This window comes from Oncorhynchus keta, chromosome 25 (assembly GCF_023373465.1).
Source record: "Oncorhynchus keta strain PuntledgeMale-10-30-2019 chromosome 25, Oket_V2, whole genome shotgun sequence".
Lineage (NCBI taxonomy): Eukaryota > Metazoa > Chordata > Actinopteri > Salmoniformes > Salmonidae > Oncorhynchus > Oncorhynchus keta.
In genome coordinates, this window is record NC_068445.1 from 4,709,030 (window position 1) to 4,727,884 (window position 18,855).

General features: G+C 42.5%; 1 protein-coding gene across 3 annotated transcripts in view; it reads right to left on the reverse strand.

Moving 5' to 3' along the window:
- LOC118358027 (EGF-like repeat and discoidin I-like domain-containing protein 3) overlaps positions 1 to 18,855 on the reverse strand; it is a 264,375-nt gene that overhangs the window by 85,374 nt on the left and 160,146 nt on the right. For all 3 annotated transcript variants that reach the window (XM_035735396.2, XM_035735395.2, XM_035735397.2), the window contains one exon: positions 5,269 to 5,382. In XM_035735396.2, coding sequence (XP_035591289.1) covers positions 5,269 to 5,382 — 114 coding nt within the window. The remainder of the gene's footprint in view (positions 1 to 5,268; positions 5,383 to 18,855) is intronic.

Consider the following 18,855-nt stretch of genomic DNA (forward strand, 5'->3'; position numbering starts at 1 on the left):
TTGCAGGTTGGCAATGAATACTAATGTTTACCAAAGGCTGCCTTCCCGTGGTACTTGGCAGAAACCATCTAAATCGTGTTATGCCAGACCCGAGAATATAATACAATTTTGTATTTTTCTTCATCCTTTCATTCCTCAATCAAAATACGGTTTGGGCGGAATCAAAGGAAAGCACATCACAGGATAGACTTATGACACCTACTGTATTTTCATGATGAGTTTTCACAAGGATTCTTTTCCGGAGCTGCGTTCCTGACTCAGAGTTCAATAATGTCAAAACAATATGCCTTGTTTTTTTTCTTGTCACTCCCTTTATTTTGTTATTTCATCTTCACTACAACATAACTTGTTTTATGAGGCTTATTTCTTTCATTACTGAATTTCGGACTTTTCCTACTCTGATTTCCCCTCATTGTATGGCTTAATATCGCACCTGGATTTTTTTTTGTTAGTCCTAATGTATAGCTGATATGAGTTACATGCAATGTAATCACCAAAAATCTCATTTAAATGCCATTTCAAAACCGGATATCAGAGTCAGTTTTGTGACCACAGATGCACAATCGAACTTATCTAATGTTTTGATTATAATAGGACACTTTGTCATATGTTACATTAAATATTGTAAGGTATACTGTGTGTTTGTCATGAGAAAAATCAGTGCAACCATTTATCAAAACCATATCGTTCATTTGTGTGATATTTACAAAGTACAACGGTGAATTGGTGTGATGCATAATGCAAACTACACTATATATACACACAAGAATGTGGATTCAGCTCTTTCAGCCACACCCGTTGCTTACAGGTGTATAATATCGAGCACGCATCCATGAAATCTTCATAGCGAAACATTGGCAGTAGAATGGCCTTACAGTAACTGTCAATGTGGCACCGTCGTAGGATGCCACTTTTCTAACAAGTCAGTTTGTCATATTTCAACCATGCTAGAGCTGCCCCGGTTAACTATAAGAGCTGTTTTTGTGAAGTCAAAACGTCTAGGAGCAACAATGGCTGAGCTGCGAAGTGGTTGGACACAAAAGCTCACAGAACGGGACCACTGAGTGCTGAAGCTCAGCGCGTACAAATCGTCTGTCCTCGGTAGCAAGTATTGCAACCGAGTTCCAAACTGCCTCTGGAAGCAACGTCAGTACAATAACTGTTCGTCGGGAGCTTCATGAAATGGGTTTCCATGGCCGAGCAGCTGCACACAAGCCTAAGACCACCATGTGCAATGCCAATCGTCAGCTGGAGTGGTGTGAAGCTCACCGCCATTGGACTCTGAAGCAGCTGCAGTCCGACAGACGAATCTGGGTTTGGCCAATGCCAGGAGAACGCTACCTGCCCAAACGCATAGTGCCAACTGTAAAGCTTGATGGAGAAGGAATAATGGTCTAGGGCTGTTTTTCATTGTTCAGGCTCCTTAGTTCAAGTGAATGGAAATCTTAACATACAATAACAATCTAGACAATTCTGTGATTCAAACTTTTTGGCAGGCCCTTTTCTGTTTCAGCATTACAATGCCTCTGTGCACAAAGCGAGGTCCATACAGAAAATGTTTGTTGAGATCGGTGTAGAAGAACTTGACTGGCCTGAACAGAACCCTGACCTCAACCCCTTCGAACTCCTTTGGGATAAATTGGAATGCCGACTGCGAGCCAGGCCTAATTGCCCATTAACTCCATATTAATACCATGATTTTGGAATGAGATGTTCAACAAGCAGGTGTCCACATACAGTGTATCTTCCTGACTAAACGTAGTTTAACAGCTGTAAACATAAATGCTAAACAGTCTGGTCGAAAAACTCTCTCACTAGTTATCTATTGCTCTCTCTTACCACACACACGATCACTCAATCAAGGACATTCAATTTGTTTTGAAAGGGGTACGTATGTAAAACACGCTTGTCAGGGAATCTCTGGCAGCATCATGTACAATGAACCATGTCCTTATCATATAATGCCTGTCCAGAAAACTAGTTCAGTTTTACCGCCCCACCCCACTCCCCAACTGTATTGCCAGGGAAGCCATTCTTTCACACTGAAAAACACAAGCAAATGCTCTAACACTTTATCAATCCTGTAGAAGCAACACTATAACAACGCTAATGCAACTCTGTGACAATGATCTTCTTGTCGGGATGAAGGCACATCTTTAATGAGCTGTCTGTCAGCCGTGCATCCGTCAGAGCAGAGCAGCTGTGGTTGCCAGCCCTAGGCCTCGGCCTGCTGCCCCCTGTGCATACATCAGCCCCTCCGACAGCACACATCACTAATGCCACCGTCGCTATCATGTGACAGCTGAATCCATCTCCCACAAGGCCAACCTACAGCAGCAACTAATTAGAGCCACACTGAAATTAAAGTAACTGCACCAATACTCAGAAGAAGAAAGACTGAAGGAATGGGGAGAGAATAGCAAACACATTCTGATATGTGGATTCGTAAAAAGAAAAATTGCACACAAACAGAATTATGTTTTACTCATTTACTGTGAATACCCACTGACTTGATGCACGCACACACAGCAACACACACACCTAGGCATGTACACACACACACACCATAACAGTGGGCATTCACTAGGGTGATTAAGTCCCGACTGAACTCCCACCAATCCTCAAGGCAGTCCTTTAACTCACTTACACTCATTTAGCTTGAGATAAACCACCCCTGGCCCTATTGAATGACACACTCAAGACATCCCCCAAAATATTTATAGGCAGTAACAGTTGCTTGGTGATATAGCTAATAGCCTGAGGCGACACAGAGACAATCACAGTAGGGTGCTAACAGTGAGAGGAAACCGGACCCAACATCCAGAAATGGCCTAACGAACGAACAAGGTTTCTTTTTGCCAACAAGCTCCAAGGTTTGGAAAAACAAGCCACTTTTGAAGATGATGAGAGAGGCAGTGAACAGTCCTCTCATTCTGTGCAGCCTTGGAAATAATCAAATAACCATCTAGAGTAGGCTACTTTCTCTCTCCTCCATACAGCTCTCAGACTAACATTTAGTCGGTCTTTGTCTACCTCCAGTCTTCGTCTGATCTTCCGCTTTCATCCGAATCAAAGACAGGGTTTGCACTCAATGAAAGCTGCCTTGGTCAGGTTGAAGGGATACATTGCCCCATGACATTGGCATGAGTAAATGTGTCCTGTCAAATCTCAGACAAGTATCACTGTTCATTTCCAATAATTACTTTTCAACAGATGAAGATTGCCTGATAGATTTAGAATAACAAGCCCTTGAGTTTTGCCCCTGATTCATGGATTGGTATATTCACATCCATGATATGTATTTCAAACAGTTTGTTATGGATTTCCTTGCAGCATGCTTCACAATCACAGGAGGTTGGTGGCACCTTAATTGGGGAGAACGGGCTTTGTGACAATGGCTGGAGTGGAATGGCATCAAATACATAAAAAACATGTTTCCATGTGTTTGATTCTATTCCATTTGCGCCGTTCCGGCCATTATTATGAGCCGTTCTCCCCTCAGCAGCCTCCTTTGTATCACAATACCAGAATTGTTCAGGACTTGACATAGTATCAGATGGTCAATTCGAACTTTCCATGGATTTCCATGATATGTGTTTTATGAAACAGTTCACAGGGCATGGTTGGTTTGAGTTTTCTACTGCCAACCATTATTCAGATGAAATATCTTTAGCAACAATTACAATTAGTTGTGGACAAGAACAATGTTCTACAACGCGAACGTTATTGCTCCATAGAAATTGTTCGGACATTGAAAATGTCATGACGATAAGGTAAAAAAGACAACCTTCACACTTGAGGCCTTTACAAAATACAAACATAAGGACATTATGATGATTTTCTGGAGCATATCTCGATTAAATTGTTTACAGACTGTAAATGCGGAGGCACTTTGTAGTGATATTTCCCTCTGTTGGAAAAGGACTCTGCTATCTGGCATGTGCAGACTTCAATTAATCCCTCAAACAACTTTCTTCACAGCAATGGCTGTGGTGAAGCACAGAAGCCAGTTTGAAAAACAGTTCAAGGCTCCCAACCCTTGCCTGATTAATAAAGTAATTTTGTCTGCTCCTGAATCAGTGCGTAATCATAAAAATAAAATAAAAAATACAGATCGGAAATCAGAACTGAGCTCTGAATGCGTCAAAAAGACCAAACTTTGCTGGTGGAAATGGTATCCACTGTGGTGCCATATTTCCAATATTGATGCTTATCAAATAAGTGGGTAATCATCTCTGAACTCAAAACTGTGGTTGCATAACTGTGTTCTGATAACTGATATGAAGGGGTTGCTATGAATAAGCAATGCTAAGGGGGATATGCCGGAAAATTGCTAATGAGTGACTTCACTTATTTGACTCTCCACAAAATAAGAGACAGGAAATGAAGGAAGTGATTAGTCTTCTTCCAGGAAAGCATGAACTATGCTTCAGTATGCATTTCTGGGAAAAACTTTGTCATCATTGTTTTTGGTGAGTGGTTTATCCATGTGTGGGTTGTGATGTCATGGCAAGATGTTTCAAACTAAAGCCCAAACTTTTCTCATAGCCACACATTGTGAAATTATATAGTATATGATCTTACTGTAAGATATGGATCCAATATGAGACAATAATAGAAGATTGCACTCTACAGGTAAATTATAGCACAAGAACCGAGTATACATAAATGTGTGTGGACTTATCGTTTTCAACAACAACTTTAATACTAAACCACCGCAGCTGTACTTGACTGCATATTGTACATTCTCTGGCAACATATTTTCCTTCTCTTTGACAAAATCTCTGCTAGACGGTGCCACAAGTTGCTCCAATGTCTGAGTTATAAAATATTCAGTTCAGCTCCCACCGGACTGCTCAAAACTAGCACATTGCTGTAACTATAAGAGATTGTGCCTGTCCCTACACAGGGACTATGTCTGGTGATGTCTGGGTAAGGTTAAGAATATGTATGCTTGTGTGTGTGTCTCTTGCAACATCTTCCTCATTGATTGTCTGTCTGCAATCATGTAGGAGCTTTTGTCAAAGTCAGTCTCATCTTGAACAACACTGAATACTGACAACAATCTCCACAGCACACAGACAAAGTCGCTTGGGGATTTAGATACAGAAAGATGGATAAAGAGGTGGACATGGAACAATCCCATTACCTAAAGCCCTCACAAAATGAAAGAATGCTCTTTCCCTGTTTGCCAGCACTAGCTACCAACGTCATCAGTTGTACGCAGAAGAGCCAGGCAAGGGTGATCATGAAAGACACAGCACTTACTGTATTGGCAGTTCCTTCCCATGTACTCCCCAGGGCATTCACAAGAGTAATTGGCAACCAGATCTGTGCAGATGCCCCCATTTTTACACGGTTCTTTCTCGCATTCGTTAACATCTGCAAGAGCCAAGAAAACAGAAAAGAGGCACATTAACTTTGAAGCACACATTTGAAGCACTTTGAAGCACACATGTTGGCAATTAGCAGGACATCATTCTCATTAGCATGCATTGGTGGGGAGTATGCATTGAATTTGCTCCATTTGTTAGTTGATTCTGCCTCCCACAAGATGCTTTCACAGAGACAGACGGGCTGGTTCCTTGAATCTAATAAATCAAATGGTTTCCTGGGATCGACCATTAATGCTACACACCATTTTAGGTTTAGGACTCTCAACAAACACATATAGCAGGCTGTTAAACCAATCCTCGTGTAGAGATTAGCAATGCAATGTAAAGAAAGTAGGTTACAATAAGTTAAAGGAATTTAAGGAATGTATGTGTCTTCAACAGTGATAAAAGTCGGTCATCTTGTTCTTTTGAGGCAGATCGAAGTCAGCAAACTGTGTTTTCTTTTCGAAAATCAACATTGGTCCACAGTCTCGGTTTTCTATGTCTGGAATCTGTTACGGGCGTTGTTTAGTGTATGGGGCCAAGTCCTGCTAAGAATAACATGTGTCCTGTGATAGTACAGTATATCTCACAAAGGAACCTACTTTATGACATTATGTCAGCCTCATTAACACAAGTATAAGGTTGCATATGATAACCATAACTTGGCATGAATGAAATTTGGCAATATACCCATTATTCCCCCCTCTAGTAAAGTGAGTACTAAAACACTTAATCCCACTCTAAAGCATGCCCCTACTCTTCAGAGAATATACACACTGACTTCCTGAATATGGAACATACTCTGCAAGCTTAAGAACTCAAATATGATTAAAATGTAAGCCTGTGTGGATGCTTTGTCTTTCTGAGATGTTGTCTTCAACATCTTAAGTGCAGGATCTAACATATCCATAATCACACACATTACCTCAAATCAGCTGATGGCATTTGTCCAAGTCCACATCACACAGCATACAATCAAAACTCCAAATTAGGATTTTCTGTCTATTTCTGAATGTTAGCAGCGTGACTGTTGAAAGACGCATGCAATACTGCGTTCTGAAAGTTGAGGAACTTCACAACAACATAGGTAAGCCCTGTGTCCATTGTGGTATGTAATGTTGTAATGTGCTACCTGTTCCAGACATCATATTGGCAAACTTGCCATATATACACCGTTATTTTTAAGGAGCACATGGAGGAACACAAAGTTTATGGTGACTATTTCTGTTAAATTGGTGTGGCTAAAACTGAGATTTTTGGATATAAATATGAACTTTATCAAACAAAACATACGTATTGTATAACATGAAGTCCTATGATTGCCATCTGTTGAAGATCCTCAAAGGTTAGTGATTCATTTTATCACTATTTCTGCTTTTTGTGACTCCTCTCTTTGGCTGGAAAACGGATGTGTGTTTGTGTGACTAGTCTCTGATTTAACCTAATCATATGTTATGCTTCCTCTGTAAAGTCTTTTTGAAATCGGTCATGATGGGTAGATTAACAAGATTTTAAGAGGTGACATACATCTTTAAACTTTGGGAGTGAGGATGGGATGGAGAGACATGAAACAGACCTGACTGCTCAGACTTCTAAGAGCTGAACTGCCAGAGCTGAGACACACAGTAGAGTATGGGTTGATACACCTCAAATAGATATTGACACCAACCATCTCAGATTGTTTTAAAATCATTTCTTTAGACTAGCATTGCTGTGAAATTATTTTGTTGCAGTATAATTTGATTTCTGAGAAATGAATCTAATTGATTGCACCCACATTGGTCATTTGAATTGATAGGATTCATATAATATGAAATAAATACAGTACCCAGCATCACATTTGGAACAAACGTGTTTCTACCAATGAGTAGGACCAATGGACCTCCCAGACCCCATGCCACCCTAAACCAACAACCAACAACCTAAACCAGTATGGAGATGGGGTTTGAATGATTGTTTCTTCATACTATGTAATATATTCCCAGCAAATTTTGTGATGTTTCTTTTTACTTTGTTCAGAGAAATTAGTCACTGAATATTTTAGGTTTATGTCACATAATACATCCTGGTATAACCAGGTTCTGAACACTAGATTGAGCTGTTCCTGCTATTCGGTAGGAAAAGTGTCAAGATTTTCCCCCCCTCAACGTTAAAGGGATAGTTCACCCAAATTACATATTGGTTTCTATACGTAGACTTTGGACAAGTTATGACAGCAATCCATGGCCACTGTTTCAAATGTGTGGCACAAATCCAATGTAATGGTACCTATATTAGCATTAGCATTAGCATTATTATTATGTTAGCATGTCATTATAAAGTATAGAAAGATTGATTAACTCAATGAAGTTAAATAATATAATTTGGACATGAAGTGCAAACATGCTAATATAGGTATCATTAACTTGCATTGGATTTGTACCAAAAATGCTAAAACGTTTGCATTTGAAACTGTAACCAGGTAAACAAAACCAAAGCATGCATTGGTATCCACAGACGGCTTACAAGGTAAGGAAACTAACTTAATTTTTTGGGAGGGGTTTTGTAGTTTTCTATTCAATGCAATTAGAGTATCCGTTGACTTAGGACTCAAATTGCAGTTCCTATGCCTTCCACTAGATGTCAACAGTCTTTAGAAATTGTTTCAGGCTTGTATTCTGATAAATGAGGGGGTAAGACCAGACTAGACCAGACCAGTGGACCCTACCGTGTCACAGAGCTTTTTCATGCGCAACCCCGAGAGAGTGGCTTTCTTCTTTACCTTTTATATTGACAACATTATTGTCAGGTTGAAATATTATATATCATTTAGGCTAAAAACAACCTGAGGATTTAATATAAACATCGTTTGACATGTTTCTATGAATTTACGGACACAATTTAGATTTTTTTTATCTGCCTGTTTTGACTGCGTTTGAGCCTGTGGATTACTGAAGAAAACTCGAACAAAATGGAGGTTTTTGGATATAAAGAGACTTTATCGAACAAAAGGAACATTTATTGAGTAAATGAATGTCTTCTGAGGGCCACCATATGAAGATCATCAAAGGTAAGGGATTAATTGTATCTCTATTTCAGACTTGTGTAACTCTTCTACTTGGCTGGTTACTGTTTGTAATGATTTGTCTGCTGGGCTATGTTCTCAAATAATTGTAAGGTATGCTTTTGCCGTAAAGCATTTTTTAAATCTGACACCGTGGTTGGATGCACAAGAAGTTCATCTTTAAACCTGCGTTTAATAGTTGTATCTCGTCTGAATTTTTATAATGAGTATTTCTGTATATGAATTTGGTGCTCTGCAATCTCACTGGATGTTGGCCAGGTGGGACGCTAGCGTCCCACATACCCTAGAGAGGTTAAAGATGTCATTCTCATTGAAAGCAAGTCTAAGAAGTGGTAGATCTGTTCTACATGCGCTATTTGTAGGCTTGTCGTTCTTAGATTTTATTTTTGCATCTTGTTCTTTAGGTTTTGTACACCAGCTTCAAACAGCTGAAAAAAAAACATTTCATTGTAGTATAAACAGTACAATAATTCTCTACACTATATATTACTTGTTTTGTCATAAACTATTAGAATTTTAGCAACCAGGAAATTGAGTAGCAATTTCTGCATATCGCATCGTTAAATTCAGGCTGTAACACAAGAAAATGTGGAAAAAGTCAAGGGGTGTGAATTATTATTGAAGGAACTGTTGGTAATCATTGTTGTCAATTGGAGATGCTGGCAAAGTGAAGCACATTTCTTGTTTATCTCCATCTCTTCTCTTTAAAGACCTTGGCTGTAACTGTGATATGTGGTGTCACCAGAGGACAATCACAAGTAATTATTCTTGCATGTAAACGGCAGTGTGATTGACATGAAAACACCCGGTTAGAGACTCAGTACCCCACTGACTAAAACATTATTAGCGCCCAAGTTAACAAACAAGCACTTGTCGAAGGGACGCCATCTTGATAGCGAGAGGCTGTCGCAATCAAGGGAGATTATGTTTTAATTAATTCAACCAAGAGGGGCCGAACGATCTCATTAAGAACTATGAACCTGACAAACAATGACTAGTGTGTGCATTATTGACAACAACAACAGCCAATCACCATTAGCTATTCAAGCCTTTGAAAATAAATGCTTTTCAAGATCATTATCCTGCATTATTTAATAGAATTGCGTGAGAATACAGTATGAATGATCAAAGAAGGGTCTACTCATACCAAAGTGAGTCTAATGCATATTGCAAACATAAATCATTGATTCCATTCAGAGCTGAACACACAGCAAAGTATGTAATTGGCCTACTGGGACACTCAGGTATTTGATATGGTTGTCACCTGCCTGTGTCCAGATGTGGGATGTCACAGACAGCATTTGTTGTATTTTCCTCTCTCAACTTCCCCTTTTAGGCACCTTTTTAGGCATTTAGGCACCTTGAATATATTTTGCCTTCAACATGCAGATCAACTTAATCTATATTTATCCCATAAATACATGTTATTAGTAGTACAGCACAGGGCTTTTATACATCACTGGCAGCAATAGAACCATAGCAGGCAGAATACACATGTATGACACCACAGATACCATAGGGGGTATAACAGTCAATCCAGTGAAAAACCTGTGCCTGAGTAAGTCGAGCTGCTCTCAGTGTAACCCATCTAAAGGTCTCCTCTCACTTTGTCTAGTTCACGGCCACCACTTTAAATGACTGAGCCATTCCGATTGCCTGCAGCAGCCGATAACACAGCGAGTCAAACACAGCCTGAGCCATGATTTGGTCCTTTGTGAGAAGCAAGCAACCCCCGGAAGGTCAGAGGTGGAAAAGTGGGACTTTAAAGCGCTCTGTAGTCGGCAAATCAGGTGAGAGAGATCGGATTACTTGGGGGAATGCAGTTAATCCGCCCAGCGAGAGATGGGCATGTGCTAGTCCACATGTCAGTTCAACAAACATTCCCCTCTTCTATCTCGCTACACCACAGGCACAGGGCCAAAAACTTAGGAACTGAGTCCAAGGCAGCCTCTTTGCATTTGATTCTGTCATTAACATATAATAATTTAATGATCTGCACATTGCCAAATGGTTCAATTTGCTAAGGTAATTTGATTAGAATGATTATGTGCTTCAAACATGTTTTCATCTACTGTATTCGTCAGTTTTTCCTTATTTTACACTACAGATATTTTCAAGGGCACAGACGGCATCCCAGACGGCATCCCTAGCCACGTCCTCAGAGCATGTGCAGACAAGCTGGCTGGTGTGTTTACGGACATATTCAATCACTCCCTATCCCAGTCTGCTGTCCCCACATGCTTCAAGATAGCCACCATTGTTCCTGTACCAAAGAAGGCAAAGATAACTGAACTAAATGACTATCGCTCAGTAGCACTCACTTCTGTCATCATGAAGTGCTTTGAGATACTTGTCAAGTATCATATCCCCTCCATCTTACCTGCCACCCTAGACCCACTTCAGTTTGCATACCGCCCCAACAGGTCCACAGACGATGCATTTGCCATCACACCGCACACTGCCCTATCCGATCTGGACAAGAGGAATACCTATGTAAGAATGCTGTTCGTTGACTACAGCTCAGCATTCAACACCATAGTACCCTCCAAGCTCATCATTACGTTTGAGGCCCTGGGTCTCAACACTGCCCCGTGCAATAGGGTCCCGGACTTTCTGACGGGCCGCCCCCAGGTGGTGAAGTTAGGAAACAACAACATCTCCACTTAGCTGATCCTCAACACTGAGGCCTCACAAGGGTGCATGCTCAGCCCCCTCCTGTACTCCCTGTTCACCCATAACTGCGTGGCCATGCACGCCTCCAACTCAATCATCAAGTTTGCAGACGACACAACAGTAGTGGGCTTGATTACCAACAATGACGAGCCAGCCTACAGGGAGGAGGTGAGGGCACTCGGAGTGTGGTGTTAGGAAAACAACCTCTCACTCAACGTCAACAAAACAAAGGAGATGATCGTGGATTTTCGGAAACAGCAGAGGGAGCAGCCCCCTATCCACATCAACGGGACAGTAGTGGAGAAGGTGGAAAGTTCCTCGGTGTACACATCATAGACAAACTGAAATGGTTCACCCACACAGACAGTGTGGTGATGAAGACGCAACAGCGCCTCTTCAACCTCAGGAGGCTGAAGAAATTTAGCTTGTCACCTAAAACCCTGGCAAACTTTTAAAGATGCACAATTGAGAGCATCCTGTCGGGCTGTATCACCGCCTGGTATGGCAACTGCACCGCCATCCAACGCAAGGCTTTCCAGAGTGTGGTGCGGTCTGCACAGCGCATCACCAGGGGCAAACTACCTGCCCTCCAGGACACCTACACCACCCGATGTCACAGGAAGGCCAAAAAGATCATCAAGGACAACAACCACCCGAGCCACTGTCTGTTCACCCCGCTATCATCCAGAATGTGAGGTAACTACAGGTGCATCAAAGCTGGGACAGAGAGACTGAAAAACAGCTTCTATCTCAAGGTCATCAGACTGTTAATAAACATCCATCACTAACCCAGAGAGGCTGCTGCTTACATACAGATGCAAATCATTGGCAACTTTTGTAAATGTATCACTAGTCACTTTAAATAATACCACTTTAATAATGTTTACATATCTAACATTACTCATCTCATATGTATATACTGTATTTTATACCATCTATTGCATCTTGCCTATGCCGCTAGGCCATCGCTCATCCAAATACTATATATATATATATATATATATATATATATATATATATATATATATATATATATATATATATATATATATATATATATATATACATATTCCTATTCCATCCCTTTACATTTGTGTGTATAAGGTAGTTGTTATGGAATTGTTCGATTACTTGTTAGATATTACTGCACTGTTGGAACTAGAAGCACAAGCATTTCACATTAACATCTGCTAACAATGTGTATGTGACCAATAAAATGTGATTTGATTTGGTTATGTACAAAGTGAGAAAAACACAACATAACCTGGTGAATATTCCAAACGATCAGTGATTTCAACATCTTGATCATATAATGTCCCATTATGCAAGTATTACCATTTTTGTAATATGGGCTGAGTCAGGGAGAGAGTGAAAATTCAGTTGATCCTGAGGCGCTTGTCTGAGTGAGATAAACTAAGCGTTCTTGCAGAGAGGAGACGGCAGAGCAGAGACTTAACCTGATTTGGTGTTCAGAGCACATCAGGCGGTTTTCACGCTGTCAACATCAGGAAGGAGGGGTGAGGAGGGACAGGCTATCAGGTTAAAGGCTGTGTGTGTGCATGTGTGTGTGAATTTGGGACTCGAGCATATCAAGGTTCTCTATGTCCTCCGCTGACTAGCTCTTCTCCCTCAAAAACACAGACTGCCCTGTGCATGTCTTCTTGATGGTAAATTAAAATGTTATGTAATATTTCAATTTCAGTATGGCCCATTCTAAATCCTAGTGCTAATTAGATGTTTAAGCACTAAAACCTAAATCATATAATTTGCAATAGGTTTTGGATGGACCGGTAATAATGCATGGCAGCTAGCCCCTGCTACTAAGCTCTCTGCACTACGCAAACCCTTACTCATGCCACAATTCCCCTTTCATCCGGCCCCCAACAACACCTTAGTCTATAGTTAGACCTGGGGCCCATTCTGATTGGACGAGCATGATGACTCAATCCCTGCTCCCTCCCCCGTCCTGTCCTTTACAAAACGTGCCTCAGTCAGACGATAATGAGAGCGATGAATAGCACTCTGTGGCAGGAAGGACACTTGCAGCGAGTGCTAAATTGGCTGCAGCGTGTCCAAGGAACAGGAATATGCCTGTGGTGTGGAGTTAAGGGGACAGAGCTGCCCTCTCTTTTGGGCTGCACTGACCCCTACTGAGACTGCATCTGCTACGGCTACACTTCTGCTACACTACAACCATAATACAATACAGCAATGCTACACTACAGCCATTCTACACTACAGCCTTCATACACTACAGCCCTGCTATACTATAGCACTGCTACAATACAGCACTTCTACACTACAGCCTTGATACACTACAGCCCTGCTACACTACATAACTGCTAAACTACAGTCCTGCTACACTACATAACTACTAAACTACCGCACTGCTACACTACATAACTGCTAAACTACAGCACTGCTACACTACATAACTGTTAAACTACAGCACTGCTACACTACATAACTGTTAAACTACAGCAATGCTACACTACATAACTGCTAAACTACAGCACTGCTACACTAGCAGCCCCACTCCTGCTACACTACAGCCCTGCTACACTAGAGAACTGCTACACCACAGCCATGCTACACCACAGCCTTGATACACTACAGACTTGATACACTACAGCACTGATACACTACAGCCTTGAAACACTACAGCCCTGCTACACTACAGCCTTGATACACTACAGCCCTGCTACACTACAGCACTGATACACTACAGCCCTGCTACACAACAGCACTGCTACACTACAGCACTGCTACACTACAGCACTGCTACACTACAGCCCTGCTACACTACAGCCTTGAAACACTACAGCACTGTTACACTACAGCCTTGATACACTACAGCCTTCATACACTATATCACTGCTACACTACAGCCTTGATACACTACAGTCTTGATACACTACAGCCTTGAAACACTACAGCCCTGCTACACTACAGCCTTGATACACTACAGCCCTGCTACACTACAGCACTGCTACACTACAGCCCTGCTACACTACAGCACTGCTACACTACAGCCCTGCTACACTACAGCCATGCTACACTACAGCCCTGCTACACTACAGCCTTGATACACTACATCACTGCTACACTACAGCCTTGATACACTACAGCCTTGATACACTACAGCACTGCTACACTACATAACTGCTAACCTACAGCACTGCTACACTACATAACTGCTACAGTACAGCACTGCTACACTACAGCCCTGCTACAGTACATAACTGCTACAATACAGCCCTGCTACACTACATAACTACTAAACTACAGCACTGCTACACTACATAACTGTTAAACTACAGCACTGCTACACTACATAACTGCTACACTACAGCACTGCTACACTACAGCCTTGATACACTACAGCCTTGAAACACTACAGCCTTGATAAACTACAGCACTAATACACTACATAACTGCTAAACTACAGCACTGCTACACTACATAACTACTAAACTACCGCACTGCTACACTACATAACTGCTACAGTACAGCACTGCTACACTACAGCCCTGCTACAGTACATAACTGCTACAATACAGCCCTGCTACACTACATAACTACTAAACTACAGCACTGCTACACTACATAACTGTTAAACTACAGCACTGCTACAATACATAACTGCTAAACTACAGCACTGCTACACTACATAACTGCTAAACTACAGCACTGCTACACTAGCAGCCCCACTCCTGCTACACTACAGCCCTGCTACACTAGAGAACTGCTACACCACAGCCATGCTACACCACAGCCATGCTACACTACAGCCCTGCTACACTACAGAACTGCTACACCACAGCCATGCTTCACCACAGCCATGCTACACTACAGCCCTGCTACACTACAGCCTTGATACACTACAACCCTGCTACACTACAGCCTTGATACACTACAGCCTTGATACACTACAGCACTGATACACTACATAACTACTAAACTACAGCACTGCTACACTACATACCTGCTACAGTACAGCACTGCTACACTACAGCCCTGCTTACAGCCCTGCTACAGTACATAACTGCTACAATACAGCCCTGCTACACTACATAACTCTACTAAACTACAGCACTGCTACACTACATAACTGTTTAACTACAGCACTGCTACACTGCATAACTGCTACACTACAGCACTGCTACACTACAGCCTTGATACACTACAGCCTTGATACACTACAGCCTTGATACACTACAGCACTGCTACACTACATAACTGCTAAACTACAGCACTGCTACACTACAGCCCTGCTACAGTACATAACTGCTACAATACAGCCCTGCTACACTACATAACTACTAAACTACAGCACTACTACACTACATAACTGCTAAACTACAGCACTGCTACAATACAAAACTGCTAAACTACAGCACCGCTACACTACATAACTGATAAACTACAGCACTGCTACAATACATAACTGCTAAACTACAGCACTGCTACACTACATAACTGCTAAACTACAGCACTGCTACACTAGCAGCCCCACTCCTGCTACACTACAGCCCTGCTACACTACAGAACTGCTACACCACAGCCATGCTACACCACAGCCATGCTACACTACAGCCCTGCTACACTACAGAACTGCTACACCACAGCTATGCTACACCACAGCCTTGCTACACTACAGCCCTGCTACACTACAGAACTGCTACACCACAGCCATGCTACACCGCAGCCATGCTACACTACAGCCCTGATACACTACAGCACTGCTACACTACAGCCTTGATACACTGCAACCCTGCTACATTACAGCACTGCTACACTACAGCCTTGATACACTACAGCCTTGATACACTACAGCCTTGATACACTACAGCACTGCCACACTGCATAACTGCTAACCTAGAGCACTGCTACACTACATAACTACTAAACTACCGCACTGCTACACTACATAACTGCAACACTACAGCACTGCTACACTACAGCCCTGCTACACTACAGCCTTGATACACTACAGCCCTGCTACACTACAGCACTGCTACACTACAGCCCTGCTACACTACAGTCATGCTACACTACAGCACTTCTACACTCCTGCTACACTACAGAACTGCTACACCACAGCCATGCTACACCACAGCCCTGCTACACTCCAGCCCTGCTACACTACAGCCTTGATACACTACAGCCTTGATACACTACATCACTGCTACACTACAGCACTGCTACACTACAGCACTGCTACACTACATCACTGCTACACTACAGCACTGCTACACTACAGAACTGCTACACCACAGCCATGCTTCACCACAGCCATGCTACACTACAGCCCTGCTACACTACAGCCTTGATACACTACAACCCTGCTACATTACAGCACTGCTACACTACAGCCTTGATACACTACAGCCTTGATACACTACATCACTGCTACACAACAGCCTTGATACACTACAGACTTGATACACTACAGCACTGATACACTACAGCCTTGAAACACTACAGCCCTGCTACACTACAGCCTTGATATACTACAGCCTTGATACACTACAGCACTGCTACACTACAGCCCTGCCAAACAACAGCACTGCTACACTACATAACTGCTACACTACAGCACTGCTACACTACATAACTGCTACACTACAGCATTGCTACACTACATAACTGCTACACTACAGCCCTCTTAAACTACAGCACTGCTAAACTACATAACTGCTACACTACAGCACTGCTACACTACATAACTGCTACACTACAGCCCTGCTACACTACAGCCTTGATACACTACAACCCTGCTACACTACAGCACTGCTACACAACAGCCTTGATACACTACAGACTTGATACACTACAGCACTGATACACTACAGCCTTGAAACACTACAGCCCTGCTACACTACAGCCTTGATATACTACAGCCTTGATACACTACAGCACTGCTACACTACAGCCCTGCCAAACAACAGCACTGCTACACTACATAACTGCTACACTACAGCACTGCTACACTACATAACTGCTACACTACAGCCCTGCTACACTACATAACTGCTACAATACAGCCCTGCTACACTACATAACTGCTAAACTACAGCACTGCTACACTACAGCACTGCTACACTAGCAGCCCCATAACTGCTACACTACAGCACTGCTACACTACATAACTGCTACACTACAGCCCTGCTAAACTACAGCACTGCTACACTACATAACTGCCACACTAGTGCACTTCTACACTCCTGCTACACCACAGCCATGCTACACCACAGCACTGCTACACTCAAGCACTGCTACACTACAGCCTTGATACACTACAGCCCTGCTACACTACAGCACTGCTACATTTCAGCCTTGATATACTACAGCCCTGCTACACTACAACACTGCTACACTCCAGCCTTGATACACTACAGCCTTGATACACTACAGCACTGCTACAGTACAGCCCTGCTACAGTACATAACTACTAAACTACCACAATGCTACACTACATAACTGCAACACTACAGCACTGCTACACTACATAACTGCTAAACTACAGCCATGCTACACCACAGCCATGCTACACTACAGCCCTGCTACACTACAGAACTGCTAAACCACAGCCATGCTACACCACAGCCATGCTACACTACAGCCCTGCTACACTACAGAACTGCTACACCACAGCCATGCTACACCACAGCCATGCTACATTTCAGCCTTGATATACTATAGCCCTGCTACACTACAGCACTGCTACACTCCAGCCTTGATACACTACAGCCTTGATACACTACAGCACTGCTACAGTACAGCCCTGCTACAGTACATAACTACTAAACTACCGCACTGCTATACTACATAACTGCTAAACCACAGCACTGCTACAATACAAAACTGCTAAACTACAGCACCGCTACCCTACATAACTGATAAACTACAGCACTGCTACACTATATCACTGCTACACTACAGCCTTGCTACACTACAGAACTGCTACACTACAGCCATGCTACACCACAGCCATGCTACACTACAGCCCTGCTACACTACAGAACTGCTACACCACAGCCATGCTACACCACAGCCATGCTACACTACAGCCCTGCTACACTACAGCCTTGATACACTACAACCCTGCTACATTACAGCACTGCTACACTACAGCCTTGATACACTACAGCCTTGATACACTACATCACTGCTACACTACAGCCTTGATACACTACAGCCTTGATACACTACAGCACTGCTACACTACATAACTGCTAACCTACAGCACTGCTACACTACATAACTACTAAACTACTGCACTGCTACACTACATAACTGCTAAACTACAGCACTGCTACACTACATAACTACTAAACTACAGCACTGCTACACTACATAACTGCTACACTACAGCACTGCTACACTACAGCACTGCGCCCTGCTACACTACAGCACTGCTACACTACAGCCCTGCTACACTACAGTCATGCTACACTACAGCACTTCTACACTCCTGCTACACTACAGAACTGCTACACCACAGCCATGCTACACCACAGCCCTGCTACACTACAGCCCTGCTACACTACAGCCTTGATACACTACATCACTGCTACACTACAGCCTTGATACACTACAGCCTTGATACACTACAGCACTGCTACACTACATAACTGCTAACCTACAGCACTGCTACACTACATAACTACTAAACTACCGCACTGCTACACTACATAACTGCTACAGTACAGCACTGCTACACTACAGCCCTGCTAC